General features: G+C 34.4%; 1 protein-coding gene across 4 annotated transcripts in view; it reads right to left on the bottom strand.

Annotated features, from left to right (window-relative positions):
* Positions 1 to 15,366, bottom strand: part of tasora (transcription activation suppressor a) — a 35,691-nt gene extending 20,325 nt beyond the window's left edge. For all 4 annotated transcript variants that reach the window (XM_058759410.1, XM_058759412.1, XM_058759411.1 and 1 more), the window contains exons 1-14: positions 14,973 to 15,366; positions 11,799 to 11,944; positions 9,635 to 9,727; positions 9,389 to 9,461; positions 8,064 to 8,155; positions 7,846 to 7,977; positions 7,606 to 7,739; positions 5,700 to 5,731; positions 5,245 to 5,350; positions 5,062 to 5,165; positions 3,740 to 3,846; positions 3,596 to 3,668; positions 3,436 to 3,513; positions 741 to 1,319 (exon numbers count right to left, since the gene is read on the bottom strand). In XM_058759410.1, coding sequence (XP_058615393.1) covers positions 741 to 1,319; positions 3,436 to 3,513; positions 3,596 to 3,668; positions 3,740 to 3,846; positions 5,062 to 5,165; positions 5,245 to 5,350; positions 5,700 to 5,731; positions 7,606 to 7,739; positions 7,846 to 7,977; positions 8,064 to 8,155; positions 9,389 to 9,461; positions 9,635 to 9,727; positions 11,799 to 11,944; positions 14,973 to 15,174 — 1,951 coding nt within the window. In that variant the 5' untranslated portion in view covers positions 15,175 to 15,366. The remainder of the gene's footprint in view (positions 1 to 740; positions 1,320 to 3,435; positions 3,514 to 3,595; positions 3,669 to 3,739; positions 3,847 to 5,061; positions 5,166 to 5,244; positions 5,351 to 5,699; positions 5,732 to 7,605; positions 7,740 to 7,845; positions 7,978 to 8,063; positions 8,156 to 9,388; positions 9,462 to 9,634; positions 9,728 to 11,798; positions 11,945 to 14,972) is intronic.
* Between the last annotated feature and the right edge of the window lie 2,811 nt (positions 15,367 to 18,177).

Here is an 18,177-nt window from a genome sequence, read left to right as displayed (position 1 = left end):
TCCAGTCGAACCCACTGGATGCAGCGCTGAGAGAACATCAATGCAGAGAAGATGCTGTTTACTGAAACCAAGCCGTTCACACAGACCGCGCAAGTCCACATTCTATTGATTACTGGTGAAAGTGCAATACCTGAAATGCAAAAATAAATTTCTCAAATGATAACAATCATTGCAATTAATATTTTGAACACAAATAATTATTTAACCATTTAAATCAGTTTAACCATTAAACAGCATGACGAAAAGATTTCAGATTAAGCCTAGTCCTAGACTAAAATGGCCCTTTAAACCAGATTTTCTCCGTCATGGTTTTAAATAGACTTAGTCTAGTTCTGAATTTAATAGACTGATTTCCTGGATGAAGACTAGAGCTACTTCAGGACTAAATTGAGGCTTAAATTAATGAGTAAAAAGCACATTTGACACAGGACTGAGATTCATTTATTTCAGACTAAATTAAAAACAGCTGACAAAATTAACACTAGTTCTGTGTGAACGGCCCTTACACTTTTATTTTGGGGAGAATATCTCAATAGAGATTACTGAACTTCAAATTGCATACAATCTGGCGACCACAACCATAAAAGCTTTTTGAGGCTTGATGCAAGAATGCCAAATTAAAGGATAAAAACCAACGGGCAAATACCGCAGACCACTGCATAATAAATCAACAGAAACAGAAATCGTGATCGCATTTAAAACGGGATTCATGGTGCAGCCCTGATCTTCGTTCTCCTCACCTTCTCTTAGCTCTTCGCTGGGCTGATTTCTCAGGCGTTTTGAGCTTCCCTCATGAGCGTCGAGATCCACCTTCCTCTTCAGCGAGCAGGTTTCCTCCACCGCATCTGGATCTCCCTCCTGTCCCTTCGAGCTCTTCTTGTTGAGCTGGATGAGCTTCAGCAGCTCCTGGACTTTGTCCGGGTCACTATGAGAGGCTGCTCTCTCCGTCTGAACCTGGAGCTCCTCCACCTTCTTCTTCACGCTCTCCAGGAGCAAGGTGAACACGGCCGGCTTGTAGATGTAGGGCCGCAGGAAGCTCTCCCAGTTGGTCTTCTGCCGGGGCGCGGGAAACAGCTTCTCCCTGGCGTCCAGTTTGGGGTCGTAGTCAGTCCGAGCGCGCTGCAGGGGCTGGCCCTCGCGGAGGTTTGTGAGGTAGTCGTAAACTTGCTGCTCCACGGCGGCGCTGAGGTCAGCGGGAGGCTCGGCGCGAGCCTTGTTCAGAGCGCAGTGAAGAGCGGAGACGAACCAGTCGTGCTGGGGCATGATGGGACTGTGCTGCTCTGACGACGCCGGTCTGCTGCTCTCAGAGGGATTCGATGCTTTACCAAGACAAAGACGGTTTCATTACTACATCACAAAATTAACACCAAACACAAGATCTGATCTGAAACACACTATGCAAATATGAAAACGCAGACTCTTCAAGCAAAGGCAGCTGGAGTCTGTACATTGTTGTGTTCTGAATGCCACTGTCGGCTGAATCTTAAAAATCAATTTTGAAAAATACTAATTAAACTGAAATAACACTGAAAAGCTAAATCGGGCACTGCTGTTTGAAAAATTTGTTCTTCATTGTTATTATTTCCTTGCATAATTTAAAGTTAGACAATTGGTTAACACTTTATTTAAAGCCTTTATATGTGACCCTGGACCACAAAACCAGTAATAAGGGTTAATTTTTTTTATTGATTTATATATGAATAAGCAAGCTTTTCATTGATGTATGGTTTATTAGGACAGGACAATATTTGGAAAAAATCTAAATATTGAGAAAATCGCCTTCAAAGTTGTTGAAATGAAGTCTTTAGCAATGCATATTACTAATAAAAAATTAGTTGATATTTTACGGTGAAAATTTACAAAATATCTTCATGGAATATGATCTTTACTTAATATTTACTTAATGATTTTTTGGCATAAAAGAAAAATCGATAATTTTGACCCATACAATGTATTTTTGGCTATTGCTACAAATATACCTGTGCTACTTAAGACTGCTTTTGTGCACTACAAACATAGTTTTAATGCATTAATTATGCCTTGTAATGCACCTTATTGTATGAATTCATGAATACCAGTTATAATGCATTAATACAATAAATAATGCATAATACATTATCAGTGTTGGGGAGTAACTAGTTACATGTAATGTAGTTATGTATTTTAATTATAAAATAAAAGGGTTACACTTTATTTTAAGGTGTCCTTGTTACAGTGTAATTATTCATTCAAGTACCTAGTACCCTATGGTTAGGGTTAGAATTAGGGTTTGGTTTAGGGTTACTTGCATGTACTTATGCATTATAAATTGTTATTATAATAGTAAGTACATGTAACGTATAACAAGGCCACCTTAGTGTTACCAATCAATGTAATTGTAATATGTTACAGTTAACTAAAAAAAGAAAAAGAAAAAAAGTGTAGTTAAATTACAGTTACTTATAAAAATGTTAACGATTACAAAGGGGGTTACATCAGAATATTTGATGAGATTCTTTCCAAAATTGCATTGACTGCTCTAAAATATGAGCCGCCAATGTTTCAGGAGTTTAGGACACGTTTATTTGATCTTAATTAAAGTTATGAAGGATTTTGCAAGTCTGACAGTAATCAGTGTTGAGTAAGGTTAACCCTGCCTGCTTTAAAAGTCTGAAAATTATTAACAGTTTAGAAAAATTTAGAAATTTTAATTTAGAAAAGTAAATCAAATGTAATTAGTTACATTACTTTATTAAAGTAATTGAAAGTTACACTACGTTACATTTCAAATAGGGCAACTTTTAATCTGTAACCTATTACATTTCCAAAGTAACCTTCCCAACATTGTGCATTATAATACTTATCTATTCGTCGTCACACCTTTAGAGAGTATAATGCATTAAAACACAAGAAAAACAAACCTTTAAATATTATAACTTATTTTAACGTTATTACATTTATGAAAATATATAATGCATTACAATGAATACATTTACAATGCATTATACTTACAGGCTTTAAGCAAAGTGTTATTGTTAATTGTTTTAACTTACTATTACGTTCATATTCATTTAAGCGCGCTATTAAAAAAGTTAAACCAAGTTAAACAGTTAAAATGTGTATTTTTATCATCTTTGGTATTGAGACTTTTTAAATCTCATTAGTATTAGTAAATCTAATGAATTTTGGCACTGCGGCAACATTAGTTTGAAAAGAACATCTTTGACCAAGTTATCCGAATTAAGATAAACTGCGTACGTTTATGAATATCTACATGAACGATAACATCCATTTAAAAACACAGACATTTGAAGGCAATACAATGGCCCCCATGAGTAATGAAGTTTATTTTCTCCACAAGAACTATTAAGAGTGAGACTAAGTGCTTGCATTAAATACGTTTCTGGCTTTAAGAGGAAATGCAATTTAACCTCGTGCATCTCTCCAAATACTCACCTCTCTTCAACCAGTCACGCTTCTCACGGTAAACAAAAAGTGCTTGTATAGAGGACATTTTCCAACCACCTCGTCGCTCTGTAAAATCAAAATAAAGTCAATTTCATTCTGATATTTCAAAGACCAGATTCTTTTACACTAGCATTTCATTAGATCATACCGCTCGAGTTGGCCATTTGACTGGCAGAAAGCAAGAAGAGGAAACCTCTGTCCCGCACCATATTCACCAAAACCTGCAGTGACGAGACGACAATCAGCTCAAGTACACACAGCTGCAGAAATATGACTCAGGACTGATGCTCACCAGACCCTCCTCCTCCAGTTTCTGCAGCAATGCCGTCAAGCTCTTTGGAGAAGTTTTGTCTTTCTCCACCACGTCAAACAGACTGCAGAACATGCCACTTTTAGACACTACAATAACAAAGCAGATCCATTATTTACATCACATCATCTTTTCACACACACAGCACAGCCAACGCAGCATTAACATCCCAACATTTATATGCAAAACAACAATAAAGAAAACAAACAAACATCACAATATACTATACTTTGGCTGAAAATCATGACCGATATATTTACAGACAAACAGGAGCTCTCATTCTCCATCTTTTATAGTTTGTGTGGTTTGTGGCATGAAACGTTTATTAGATACTCAAAGACTTGTTTAAAACGCATATTTGCGGACAGAGCTGGGTGGATTACTTACTAATTGTGGTCTGTTACTGATTCCAAATTACATGACAAAAATGGCAGTTAGTAATGTAATCATTATATTTTAGGTAATATAATCAGACTACTTTTAGATTATTTTTGACCTCGCTCGTTTATCACATTGATTTAAACAGGATAATCTTGTACCATATTGACATAAAAATACAAAGAGTAAGAAAATATATTCCATTTGTTGTATTTAAAGTGCATTAAACATTACATTAAGTCAGGTTTCCCAAACTGGGTTTGTGAAGGATTTGCAAGGGGTTTGTGAGTTTAATGAAAAGCTAATAATAATTAATTCATAAAAAATGACAATTAAAATAAATAATTTTAAAATATCAAATCAAAATATAATGCTAAAAATTATTTATTTTATTTGTTAACCTTCATGTCATGTGACCATAACTAACGTCAGAGAATCATGAACGTGCAAAACTTAGTTAAAATATTTATTTTAAAATCTTCGAGTAAATATATTAGGTGAAAGAGGTTCGGCTGACAAAAACGTTTGGGAATGCCTGCATTACATGTAAACTAGAAATAAAATGAATTTGTGCATTTTAATGTGTTTGAAATACAAACGACTTCCACAGATAGTAATGCATGGTTAAATAACTGATGATTACTTAATCGCTGTATAAAAAAAGAACTGATAGTCAAAGAGTAAACTAATGAAGATTAATGAAGAACGGGAGCCGTGCGTCTGCAATCAGACACTTGCAGTCTATCAAAATAAAAGTCCTGCTTACAACACTCAGCAGCCAAGCAGAAAAAAAATATTGGGTGATGCTGAGCATTAAATAATGGCAAATATCGGTTAATAATATCGGCTCTGGCGATATATCGGTTGACCACTACTTGGACTCTGTGAGGCGATTAAAGCATAGGCTGTTACATTAATGCTCAAACCTTCATGGCTGCCCGTGTAGAGGCTCCAGGAGAAGAGGGCAGACGGGATCTTCTGCTTGACCTGCTGCAGGCTCATGACTTTACCTATCTCAATCTTCTCTGGCCTGAAACAACAACAGCCATCGTTCATTATCACATGCCCAGTGTCATTTAACATACACATGGCGACTGCTGTTGACTCACAGTTTGTAGGGCAGGAAAGGTTGAGAGAGCGATCGAAGGCTGGCCTGGTACACGTCTTTCCCCCCGTTCACAAAATGCCCTCGCCATACCGTGTAACAGCGCCTACCTATCACAACAACAAAAGGAAACAACAAAATTCTGTCATTATTTATTTGACCTCATGTCATTCCAAACAAGTATTCTGTTTTTTTTTTTTCCCTATTCTACAAAAGGTGAATTTAAAGATTTTTTTCAACACAACGACAGTTTATTGTGATAGCGACTTCACAAGTGACTACTACAAACTACTTTTATGGTGCTCTTTTGTCCTTTTTGGAGCTTGCCAGACAATATAAAATGTCGCAGTATAGAAAAGAGATCTGAGAATTTATTTTAAAAAACGCACCAGAAAACACCGGTGATCTGTTCCTTTAATAACTGAAATAAAATGCTGTTTAACTGAAAGTGATGCCCACCTTTGCTCGTCCCTGATGGCTGACTGTTGGACCTGAGGAACAACACAAGACAATTTTAATGATGAATGATGTTGAATTCCTTTTACACACGTACAATGAAATTAGGATAGCTTCCCCTCAGCATAATTTACATATCACAGTGCACATACAACAAAACATGAATTACAAACGTAACTCTGTGTTACATACTTGTACAATAAAGAGCTGAACTGCACTAAGACTTACTTTCAACTAGGGCTAAAATGATTAGTCGACATCATCGACAATGTTGACTAAAAATTGTTGACAAATATTTTTGTTGTTGAGTAGTGGTTTGATCTCATATGAGCTAATGTAAGAGCCTTGCAATAATGTGGTTTGACCAGTGTGACGCTGTAGTGCAAGACTGTAATTCAGCTTTCCTGGATGCAACTCAAGGGAAGATGACACACAACATACATGGAGCGAATGGATCCAAATTTAATATTTGCTGTTTAATTTTGATGTCTTTTTCCCCCTTTCTTTCCCTCCTTTTTCTTCTTTTTAAAATCTATTGTGGTTGAATGTACATATATGTATAGTATATGAATGAACATTTATCTATGCGTACATGCATATATGTATATAAATAAAAATAATAATAATAATAATAATAATAATAATAATATGGTATAGAATAGATTAAGAGTGTGCATACCATAATGTATAATAATGGTGCAGTGAGGGTGGGGAGCTCTGTTGGAGTTTTTCATCCTTTTTCATTTTTAAAGTGTTGTTATAATATGTAAAATATTAATAAAAAGACTATACACATACATATACAAACATTTATAAATTTATATTCTTAAATTTTATATTATATATAAATATATTTAACAAATAAACATAACATTTTTCTTAAATACATACATGCATGTGTTTATATTTATGTATACATAAAATATACACAGTATACACAAACCTTTATTTTGGATGCGATTAATCATTTGACAGCATTACTTTACAGTATTAAACATGAAAAACCGGAGTCAGTGTTGCTTTCAGTTAGAATTATTACTTGATTTTCTGTTATAAAGCAACTCTCCAGTGTGGAGCTAGCTAATGATTGAAATATTTTTATTAGTGGGGAAAACATTATTTCATTAAAGTGACAGTTTGGTTTTCAGAGATCAAAGCTTGACCTAGCTCAGGACTGTTTTGATTATCATAACCCTATAAGGTATTTTAAGAGTGATTAGGTTGTGAATAAAATACTTTATCCAAAAATTATGACTTACCTTTATTATGTTTCTTATACATATGACTTACAAAAGATGTTAGGCAGGATAAGGTGTCATTCAGTTACTTTTTAGTATAAAAGGTCATCTCTTTTTGTGTGCCAAATATATTTATTTGTTTAAATTAATTGCGTAATTGTAATTACATAATATGATTTTCAAAAACTGAACTGATTACCTTTATTTAATTGTTAGAATATGTATAACTAATTTAATTGCAAAACCTGAATAATCAAAATCTACTAATTAATCAGTGAAATAATCGAGGATTAGTCGATTAATCGTTGTAATAATCGTTAGATTAATCAATTAGCAAAATAATTGTTTGTTGCAGTCCTCCTTTCAACATAAGAAAATTAAGAATTACATTGCACAATAAGAGTATTGCATTCAGAATAAGAAGAAAAAATAAAAGGTTGTATTACAAAATAAAGACTTTTATTGCACTATATGTACTATATAAAAATTAGATGTACAATCAAAGTAGGAAAAGAAAGTGTATTACACTTAGACTGACATTCAGAGTGAAGAATATATATGAAGTCAGTGCATATTAAAGTTCATAATGTTCACGGCTCTAGGAAAGGAACTGTCCTTAAATCTCCTAGTCCTTGTTTTAATACTGAGAGTAAAGGAGAGCGGTCAGATACCTGAGAGGAGGCAGCGGTTTGGGGGCTGCTGTTGAAGCCTCTTTGCCTTTAAAGTAAAAAGAGACCACCGCATACGGACACACGTGTCTCGGCCTGGACGAAACCTCGAAATCCACATACTCGTAGAAGTATTGCTGTGAAGAAAGCAGCCATCTTACAGCAAATACATGTGATCTTGATCATTTGATAAAATATCTTTATTAGGAGTTATTTTACTTGGGTTTATTTGAGGGACTTTACCTGAGTGTACTCGAATGCCCTGTACGACTGTAAAGACGTCACTCTGGTTGAGTTCTTGGAGAAATGGCTGTCAAATTTAGGTGTAGGATCCATACTTTTGGACATACTATCATGTACACTCTTCACTTTACCCTGGAGGACAAAAGATCGGACATTCCTCAGACTCAACAACACTGATGTTTCATTTGAAAACAACATCATTCAAGCTGCTGCTGTACCTTTATAACTTTAAATATGATGATGTTTCCTGTAAATCCAGGCTCGATGGGGCTGATTTGAAGTAAATCAGAAAACTGACACAGGTAAACACCTGTAAAATCAACATAATCATTACTCACTTGATGCACTACAGATGTAAGCAAAAATTACACTTCACTGGTCAAGACAACAAAGCTGAGTTTCCTGCAGAACATGAAACATCTCAAAGGCAGCTCTCCATGTCACACAGTTCATAAACGACCTCAGTCACGGGTGTTTTTCTCCTGTTCTTAGCAGTTCATTACCAATCTCTCAGCACAATTATTTTATTATGCTCTTGATTTCTTACCATTGGTGGAACACCCACATCCAGCCCACTCTTTAAAAAATACTCCTCATGAAACTCAAACATTAAAAGCCGTTTTGATGCTGTTTGATGTGGCGTGACAGATCGCTGTATAGACGCCCATTTACAGTTTCTTTACTACTAGTTACAGCACGAAATAAACATGAATGAACATCTGATGTAATCACTCAAACAGTGTTTCAACCACGAAAAGTTGTTAATAAAATATCTTTTCAAACAATATGCCATGTAATGTCACATTTACTTTAGGAAGTTCATTCAATGTCCAAAACTCATCAGCCAGCTAGAAAAACAACTCTAGAGAGAAGCATTTTCCTAAATATATGCAGTATATTACATATTCATTATATTTTTACTTAACCTGTTGTCTTTATTATTTAATGAATGCTTGAATAAATTTAAAAAATGTTTTACACCTAGCATTTAATCGTTTACATTTCAAGAATAAATTGGGGAAGAATCATTGTTATAAATATTAATTTTATGAGAAGTTTATCATTATAAATTTGACATAAAAACTGCCTTGTGTGCAAATTAAATGTTTGGTGTTTTGGTAAAACATATTTATAAATTTTGAATTTTGGTGCATCACAAATTAAAATATTGTTTGTATTTTTATTTTACTTTTTTTTTTTTTTGTTTAATTAACTTTTAGAAAATAAAGAAATATTAATCTAGTAATAGTATTGTACAGCAAAATAAGTCCCTGTGACTCAAAATACGACCTACCAAAACTCTAGAATTAGTGTTATGAAGCATTTTACATTTGATGATTGCATTTTCAGTTTTTGCTAAAAGAAAACTTTAATTTTGGTGTTTTGGTAAACACACACACACACACTAATGCACGTTAAGAACTTTTGACACTCATAAAGTGTAGTTCTCATTGCATTCCCTGTGACTCCTAGCAAAATATGACCTACCAAAACTCAAGAATTAGTGTTAGAAAGTCTAGATGTGTTGTGAAGATTATTTCACCTTTAGATGGATTCCCCAACATACTCATCCAGCTGCTGCCAACAGACAGTCCTCTCTCACACACCACCGAGACCTGCAACCAACACACAAAACACACACACACACACACACACACAAATACAAGAGAGAAACCACATCAGAAAGTGACCAAAAAATGACAAATGATCATCTGTTTAGCTGACCGTCACTGCGTGATACTCTGAATACACTGAACTAATGAATGGCTGAACAAATGAAGTTGTTTACCTTTTGAGCATCACAAAGCAGGAAGCAGAAAGTCTCAGACAGCTCTTTCTCTGTGCGCCCATCCTGCTTGAGCTCCCTTCTCTTCTCCATGAACTGCGCATTCAAAGCATCACAATATTACTTTTGTACTTGATGCACAAAGATCGATCTCAAACATTCAGACAAAGCCGAAAGTATTATTGTTCAAAATCGGTCTCATAACCACAGACATATAACTACACACACAACATTAAAGCCACGCTTGAATCTCAGTTGACCGCATAAAAATAATTATTCAGAAGGAATGAAGAATGAGATTACTTGGATTTATGCAGACAACAGTCTGACGAGACACACTGGGATGATAAAGTGAATATAATGTGTTATGGTGTCAATGCACTGTCAGTAAATGTTATATTTATCTAAATGCATATTTATATTTAAGTTTAAATACATTACTTAATCCATACATGTATGCAAGTGAGCTCCCAGAAACTATAACAAATTCCTTGTCTGTGTGTGTGTGCATTTGCCCAATAAAATACAGTTGTGATTCTGACCAAGATGTGCTTCACACCTTTATTTATTTATTTTGAATGCGTGTTTTTAAAGGATTGTTTCACACAAATGGAAATTCTGTCATAATTTGCGCACCCATACATTGTTCCACTCTCATGATTTCTTGATTTCAATCACACAACACAATGTACTTGCTCTTGTTGAAAGAATATAGCTCACTATTTTTGAATATTTTGAAGTTTAAAAGCTCCAGTCTCCTTTGACTTTAATTTCTTGAGACAGAGCATCCAGACACATTCTTCAATACATTTCCTTTTGTCCTCCACGGAAGAAAGTCATGTTGTATATTTACTATATTTATATTAACTTTATATTAGTCTAGTAGTTTTTCTGTGGTATTGGAATTGAGAATTTTTAAATATAAACTGACATGTGAAATTTTAGAGTCATAATAAACGTATTTATCAGAATACAAGTAGTGCCCTATGAAATCCATTTTATTTTGTCCCAAATTACGTTTCCACCCAAATTAATTTTTTTCCATTTTAATTTTTCCGCTACTACTTTTTAATGGTTAATTTTAATTTTATTGATCAAAAAGCATGTCTAATTAATTAAAACATGAAACTTATACAATTTAACATCAACTTTTTAAAAGTTTAACAAAAATGACATGTTTAGGGCCCTATGAAATGTTTTATTTTTTCTCACCTTATGTTTTATTGTTACCAAATTCTCGGTTTTAGCAATTTATTCAAATGCATTCTTACAACAGCCTTATGAAATGTCCCTCCCTCTTTTGATTAATGAAAATTAAACAAACTTAACATTTTTGGCATACAATGGGGATTTACTATTATAACTAAAACCTGAAAGAAATATTGTGATTATTCCTTAAAAAATAAAGTTTTAATAATTTTATTAGCATGTACATTCCACTGCTCAATAGTAATATATCTGTGTCACAGTTTCTTCAAGTTAAACCAAACTTTTATTTTGACGGGTTGCCGTGAATACCTTTAAATTTCTGTGTATATGAGATGATGTATTTGAGTTAACTTGAAAAACTGAGACAAAAATATTACTTAATGTAAAGATAGCACTACTACTACTAATAAAACTATTATTAAATCATTATTTTTAAAGGAATATTTACCTGAAAAATTATTTATAAATTTATTTAGCAGAAAAATGTAAATATACACAATTTCTCTTGAAAAGAAATAAGTAAAATAATATATATTTTTAATAAAATCAATTAATAAGAGATTATTTTGATTAATCAAATTTAATGAAATCCATAAAGTTAATGGAAAACAGAATTTGGTAAAAAAAATCAAAATAAATGGGTGCATCTAATGTTTCACAAAAACAAACATATTCAGTGCTACCACAATGCTTAAAAATATGTACATAGAAAAACAAGTAAAAAATAAATAAAAAACAGGCTGTACACTGAAAGTGTCTACTATTAGATGTTACACTCAGTGCTACACATACTCCGATTCTGTGACAAACATATGAATATTCCTCCATATAGGTGTTCAATCTCACTTATAATGATGGTTCATTACATTTTACTGCCTTTTGAGAAAAATAATTCACGTTTGCACACAGTCCATAACATGCAGTAAAATACACCGTAGTAGAAGAGCCAAACACTCACGTCCTTCTCCAGCGGTTCACTGTGGACGAGGCGAGGTTTGGAGTACACAAACGTCCCCGTGGAGGAAGAGTCCTTGTAGCTGGAGGAGAGAATCTGCAGAATGTCGGAAAACTCTCTGGAGTCCGTAGACACACACTGAAAGAGAGCTGTGAATGGAGAACAAAACCCAATTACATCCTCTCGCACTCCTCATCTGAACCCAGACTATGGAAAATAGTTCATATATGGATAATATCACAGGGGAATGAATCACAGCAGCAGTTTTTGTGTCATGCCACACAACACATTTTGGTTATACAGAGGTTTACCGAAACCTCAAAATCAGGATGGTCAGATCTCCACAGCACATTATAAGCTACATGTACATATAAAAACACTCAGCACATTCCTGTTTTTATAGACTCAGGACTGATGTGCAGATGTAATGATCAAGTTTCACATTTCTTTGATTATTTAGACAATTTAGATTATTTTATATATATATATATATAAAAAAAACACATTCCATATTCTGTCTAATGTTGTCTTGTAAATAATGTGCAAATGAAAGGCTACGGAAGCAATATATTGTTTAGTTACTGCTCTCATAAAAATCTGTAGACCTAAAAATCAACACATTTAAAATTCACTACAAATACTTTATATATTGTTATATCATTGTTTCATTTCTAATATCAGGACCAGCCTTTATGCAAAAGGCAAAATAACTTCTGAGTATATAACATTGATTATCAATTCACTGATTAAACATTAGAAATTGCCATCAAAGACTATGCATTAAAAGGTTAGACTAGCCAAGGGTGCAGCACAAAAACATAACTGTTACTGACAAGTTGACAAACACTATATTTATAAAAATATTTTTGGCCAATATCACACACCCTAATTGATAACTAGCCTAATTATTCATTAGATTTACTTTGTAAGAAAAGTACAATATCAGTTGTTCAAATGTTTTTCTTTTAAAATAAGTGGAGCCAACAGACTTGTGGCTACTCTCCACACTGTCCTACTGAAACAAAGGCGAAGAAATCACTACATTTTACCTTGCATTATAAACCCTGCATCAATTAGTACATTTTGCAATAAATAAATAAAACTTTTTTGAACCATTTCCGACAAGCATCTTCATGCAGTTGCTTATTATTAGTGGTTTTTGTAACAAAACAGCCAGACGGGAAAAAAAGTCATATATACGAATGATTCTCACTGAAGCGGTTTTGGAGCTTGTAATGGATGCATGTCTTATGTTTTTAGACACGGCTGCTATATGAAATCATGCCGTTTACTGATCGGCAAAATCACACTGTTAATATATCAGTGATCAGTATCGTCCTCTAATTTCCTGATCGGTGCAATTACTATTATTGACAATCATCATGCACAATCTCATTTGTGAGGAGAAGCATGATAATGTGTGTTTGCTTCAGATATTCAACGGTCACGGTTATAACCACGAGAACCCATGCCACTAACTGACTCGTTTTCAAATAGAACGCAAGTTGATTTGTAGTATTTTAAAGCATGAATTCAGTGGATTCAGTCGAGTTGCTGCTACACCCACCAACTCCCTCCAAATCCCCAGTGATCCCCATGTTAATGAACGGCTGGAAACTGGCCAGTAAAACACACAGATTTAATAGACTATACCTTTACTGTTAAAGTCACCATGAAATCAAACCATTCTTATTTTTCTAGAATGTTGGATTGTTTACTATAAATGTATCTGCACACAACGTTATTAAAAAAAAGCTTTAAAAAGTCTTGTAATCTTTTAAGGCAAGACTTAGGTTAAATATGATAAACTTTTAACAAAGATATATATATATATATATATATATATATATATATATATAACCGTACTTCCCCAGATGACTGCTTACAATAAGAATCGCAAACATTGTTGTATTACAAGTTAAATTTGCAAATGATGCACTCTCATTAAATATGCACTAATTTGCATACATTTTCTAAAAACACCCTTTAAAGATGTATTGTAACTGAAATACACATATGCAAAATGATATAGTGCAATAAAATAAACACTTATAAGTGTATTATGGATGTTGTTTCTCCACTAGTCTGAAACAACAGGAAAAGCCAAATATCCCAAAATCTCAAAACTGAACAGTGGATGAAAAACTATTTTAACCTGTAGTGTTTTGCCTTATTAAAACAACAACAACAAGCTATTTTGGTTTGAAGTTGTCTTTAAGCATAATCGGTGTACCGGTGTACATATACAAAATTGCAAAGTTACTAAAAAATATATATTTTTACTATTAAATTCATGTAATATATATAAACAACATATGGTCTACAGTATGATATACAGTCTAAAAGTTATATAAAATGACTATAATATATTTCGGATGAATTATTTAGTGTTTATGCAGAAGTACTTAGAAGTCAATAGAACTGTTCATTAGAAATGACACCAATTAAATGACTCCCGATACTGATTCCTACACTCTTTAAATGACTGGAGTGTTTGAAAAAAACCTTGTCAAAAAAAAAAAAGATTCTTCGAATGCATGAATGGAAGTTTAGAATGTTTGAACAGAATATTCAACCGTTTGAATAGAACCTTTGGAACGTTTACCAAGAATTTGTTAAATGCAGGATATTTGAACTGAGGCTTTGAATGTCAGAATGCAAATTCGAACGAATTGTATGAATTTCTAAAGGAAACTGGTAACTCCTTGGCTCTTTGAAGTTCATTTATGCCTTTAATTACTCATAATAATTCACATTTTGTTTAAAATTAATAATTCTCCATGTCTTTTTTAAATCATAAAATAGACCTTAAGGTCTCTTAATGAAATGTAGTGATCCCCACTGTACCCCAGGTGACATTCGGGTGTGGCAGATCAACCTGTTACCTGAGGGAGGGCGCGCGCACACACACACACACACACACACACACACACACACACACACACACACACAGATTTAATAGCATCTCTTGTATTATGGTTTGTTGCACCGGATCTCCATTTATTCTGTCATGAATTACTGAGCTGCCCATCTAGACAGCATTACTGGGAATCACAGACGCGAGCAACACGTTCCCGTGATTGCACACTACTGTTGTCTAGGTTTAGAGCGCGCTAGAATTTGAGACACGGACCGAGTGTTAACGGAAAGACAGACAAAGAAAGCGAGCCAGCGCACCTCTCTTTTCTCTGCTCTTCCGGGGGATGTGGAAGTTGAGCCGCGGCTGCTCCTCGGCGGGTTTCGCGGCCCACGAGACGCTCTTGACCCGTCTCTCTTCATCGGGTCCGTCCGGACTTCCATACTCTTCCTCCGTGGCGCCATTTTGGCTCCATGAAGGCGCAGCGGGGCTGTCGCAGGATTTGCCTCCTCGGTGCTCCATCGCTGCTTCACTCAGGTGCGGCAGACATGAGCGGCCGCGGAGAGCTGCAGGCAGCGCGGGGTTTGTGTGTGCTGCTGAACGCGCCTCGCACCGCACATAAACACACACACATGGGCATGCCCACTCATTCCCGCAGTGTGTGTTAGTGTTAGTGTGTGTGTGTGTGTGAGAGCGGATCGCAGCAGCGCCGCCCAGCGGCTCCAGACACACACACACACACACACACACACACACACACACACACACACAGCGCACGCCGCCTGCAGGTGTCTATGCTCAACTGCACACAGTCAGCTCCACCAACACAAGTGACAACCATATTAAAACAATAGCACACAGAGTATAATAATGTGCATAAATATTACATAAAACATCGTCTGGACAGAATGTGAGTGAGCTGTACATGCAGTTATTGTCACATTCATTAAGCAATGACAGCTTCAGGCTCAAAATAGTTCAAAAAGGGCCTTCTGGAAATGAATGGACTTATATCTGCTGAATATAAAATGTCCCTAGTAAGAAAGTCAGGCTTAAAGACAGTAAACTGAATTATGAACAGTGTTGGGGGTAACGCATTACAAGTAACGCGAGTTACGGAATTAGACTACTTTTTTCAAGTAACTAGTAAAGTAACGCATTACTTTTTATTTTACAAGAAAATATCTGAGTTACTTTTTCAAAAAAGTAATGCAAGTTACTTTGTTTTCCCGTTTATTGACTGACAGCTGTCCTGTCCCCATATTGTGTGAACATGATGTTACTGTAGTTCTAGACTAAATGTGAACGTGCATTAATTCATCCCACTCGCAAAAAAACAGATTTAGTATTCATCAAAATGAATTAAAACAGTGAGATGCAAACTCAGAATATGACAGAAACCTGTAATAATCAAATATGTTAAATAACACAAATGTATCTAATACCATTTTATTACAGTGTCTTTGCTGCTGACCTTTAATGATCCAGTTCAACCATACTAATAAGCAAAAATGACTTTAGATAAACTAACAATTGTGCTTCATTGTTTTTTTTATTGCTGAAGAGTGTTGAACCTTCTTCTCCTGCGCTCTACTGTACAGACGTTAATTTACTTTTCCTTCAGCCTGAGGTTTATTCATTACACTTTTTGGTGTGAAAGGGCTTTTACATTTGCTATAAATATAATTTCTTATATTAAACACAAACAATCAAGCCCTGCTCATATTTAAAAAGTAACGCAAAAGTAACGTAACACATTACTTTCCATAAAAAGTAACTAAGTAACGTAATTAGTTACTTCTTTTTTTAGGGAGTAACACAATATTGTAATGCATTACTTTTAAAAGTAATTTTCCCCATCACTGATTATGAATCTGTCCGTTAGACCAAATCTTACATTATTAGTGATCTCTGTAATTAACTGGTGAATCGACCTTTGAGAATTTGCATATTCAGATATGTCTTATGCATTATGAAATGTTTTATGAATTATTTCTTATGAGTTATTTCAATACTAACAATATATTAACAATGATTAACAAAATTACTTTTTATAATTATGTATCTAATGTTTTTGAATAAGGATGTTTAACACACGATGAGCTTAAAGACTATAGCTGTCTGAGCTACTAAACGACAGATCGTTTTGGTCCCCGGTGGAGGTGTGAAACCACCAGTTATTTTTACTGAACATATAAATTAACATGCTACATATAATGAAGAACAGAGTTTTCTGCCCCTCTGGTGCATAGAAACAGCTTTGTTTAGCACACGGGCCTTTTGTATATTTAATCTGCATATCTGATCTTGCAAGGGTATAAGAAGAGAATGCACTGCATGACTTATAATGGGTCTTAACTAAACTTGTATTAACAGTTAATTTGTAAGACGCTTATTAAGATGTAATGTTTCATTTTCAAGTTATGATTTACAGTTCTCCTTTTTGAAACGTTTAAATAAATTTGCATATTCCTTCAACCCAGCCGTCTGACGTGGATTGGATTTTGCATCATTAACAAAGCAGATGGTGTTCGAGAGCTGCTGTGCTGTCTTTCATCTGTCGTGTGTTATTGTTCTCCAGACTCATCCAGGTGTGAGTAATTATCCATATGCACACATGACCATCATCATGTGAAGAGGGGCCTCACCCAGGGGCCGTGTTGCTGCCAGACACCTGAGAGAAGTGGGCTCTTCAGGGAATATCACAGAACGAGGAGCTCCAGACCTGATATTGCATCATCAATAGTAATAATCTTCCTGAAGGAGTTTGATCTCGAGAGGTTCTGCTCTCACTCATCTGGACTGACATTAATACTTATTGTTCAAATGCTTTTATTCATTATACTTTCATTGAAATGTACTTTTATTCAGCAAGGATGCATTAAAGCGATCAAAAGCGACACTAATAATAATCAGAAACGTGTCTTGAGCAGCAAATCAGCATATTTGAATGATTTCTGAAGGATCATGTGACACTGAAGACACAGAGATAAATTGCATTTTAATTAGTGCTGTCAAATGATTCATCGTGATTAATCGCATTCAAAATAAAAGTGTATTTGGAATATATTTATGAAAAATGTTATGTTTACATATTAAATATTTATATATAATATAAATTATATAAATATAAATATATGCGTGTAAATATTTTCAAAATATATACTGTGTGTGTGTGAATTTATATATACATAGTAAATACACACAGTACACAGTATATTAAGGAAATAAAAACTTTTATTTTGGATGCGATTCATCATTTGACAGCACTAATTTTAAAATATATTCAAATATTAAACAGCTATTTTAAATTGTAATATTATTTCACAATTTTACTATCATTTTTATTTAAAAAACGAAGCATAAAATACTTTAAAAAAACCATTCAAATAATATTACAGACTCCAAACGCAGTCAAATGTGTCAGAAAAGCATGGCTTAAGTAGCCTCCTTTGAAAGGTAGTATATTGATTGTGATATAGAGCAGGAGCTAAATGTGTTTTTAACGTGTGGCTCCCTGTGGTC

This window comes from Onychostoma macrolepis, chromosome 22, assembly GCF_012432095.1.
Source record: "Onychostoma macrolepis isolate SWU-2019 chromosome 22, ASM1243209v1, whole genome shotgun sequence".
Taxonomy (NCBI): Eukaryota; Metazoa; Chordata; class Actinopteri; order Cypriniformes; family Cyprinidae; genus Onychostoma; species Onychostoma macrolepis.
The sequence above is the reverse complement of the archived record's forward strand: the minus strand, read 5'-3'. Positions and strand labels throughout refer to the sequence as shown.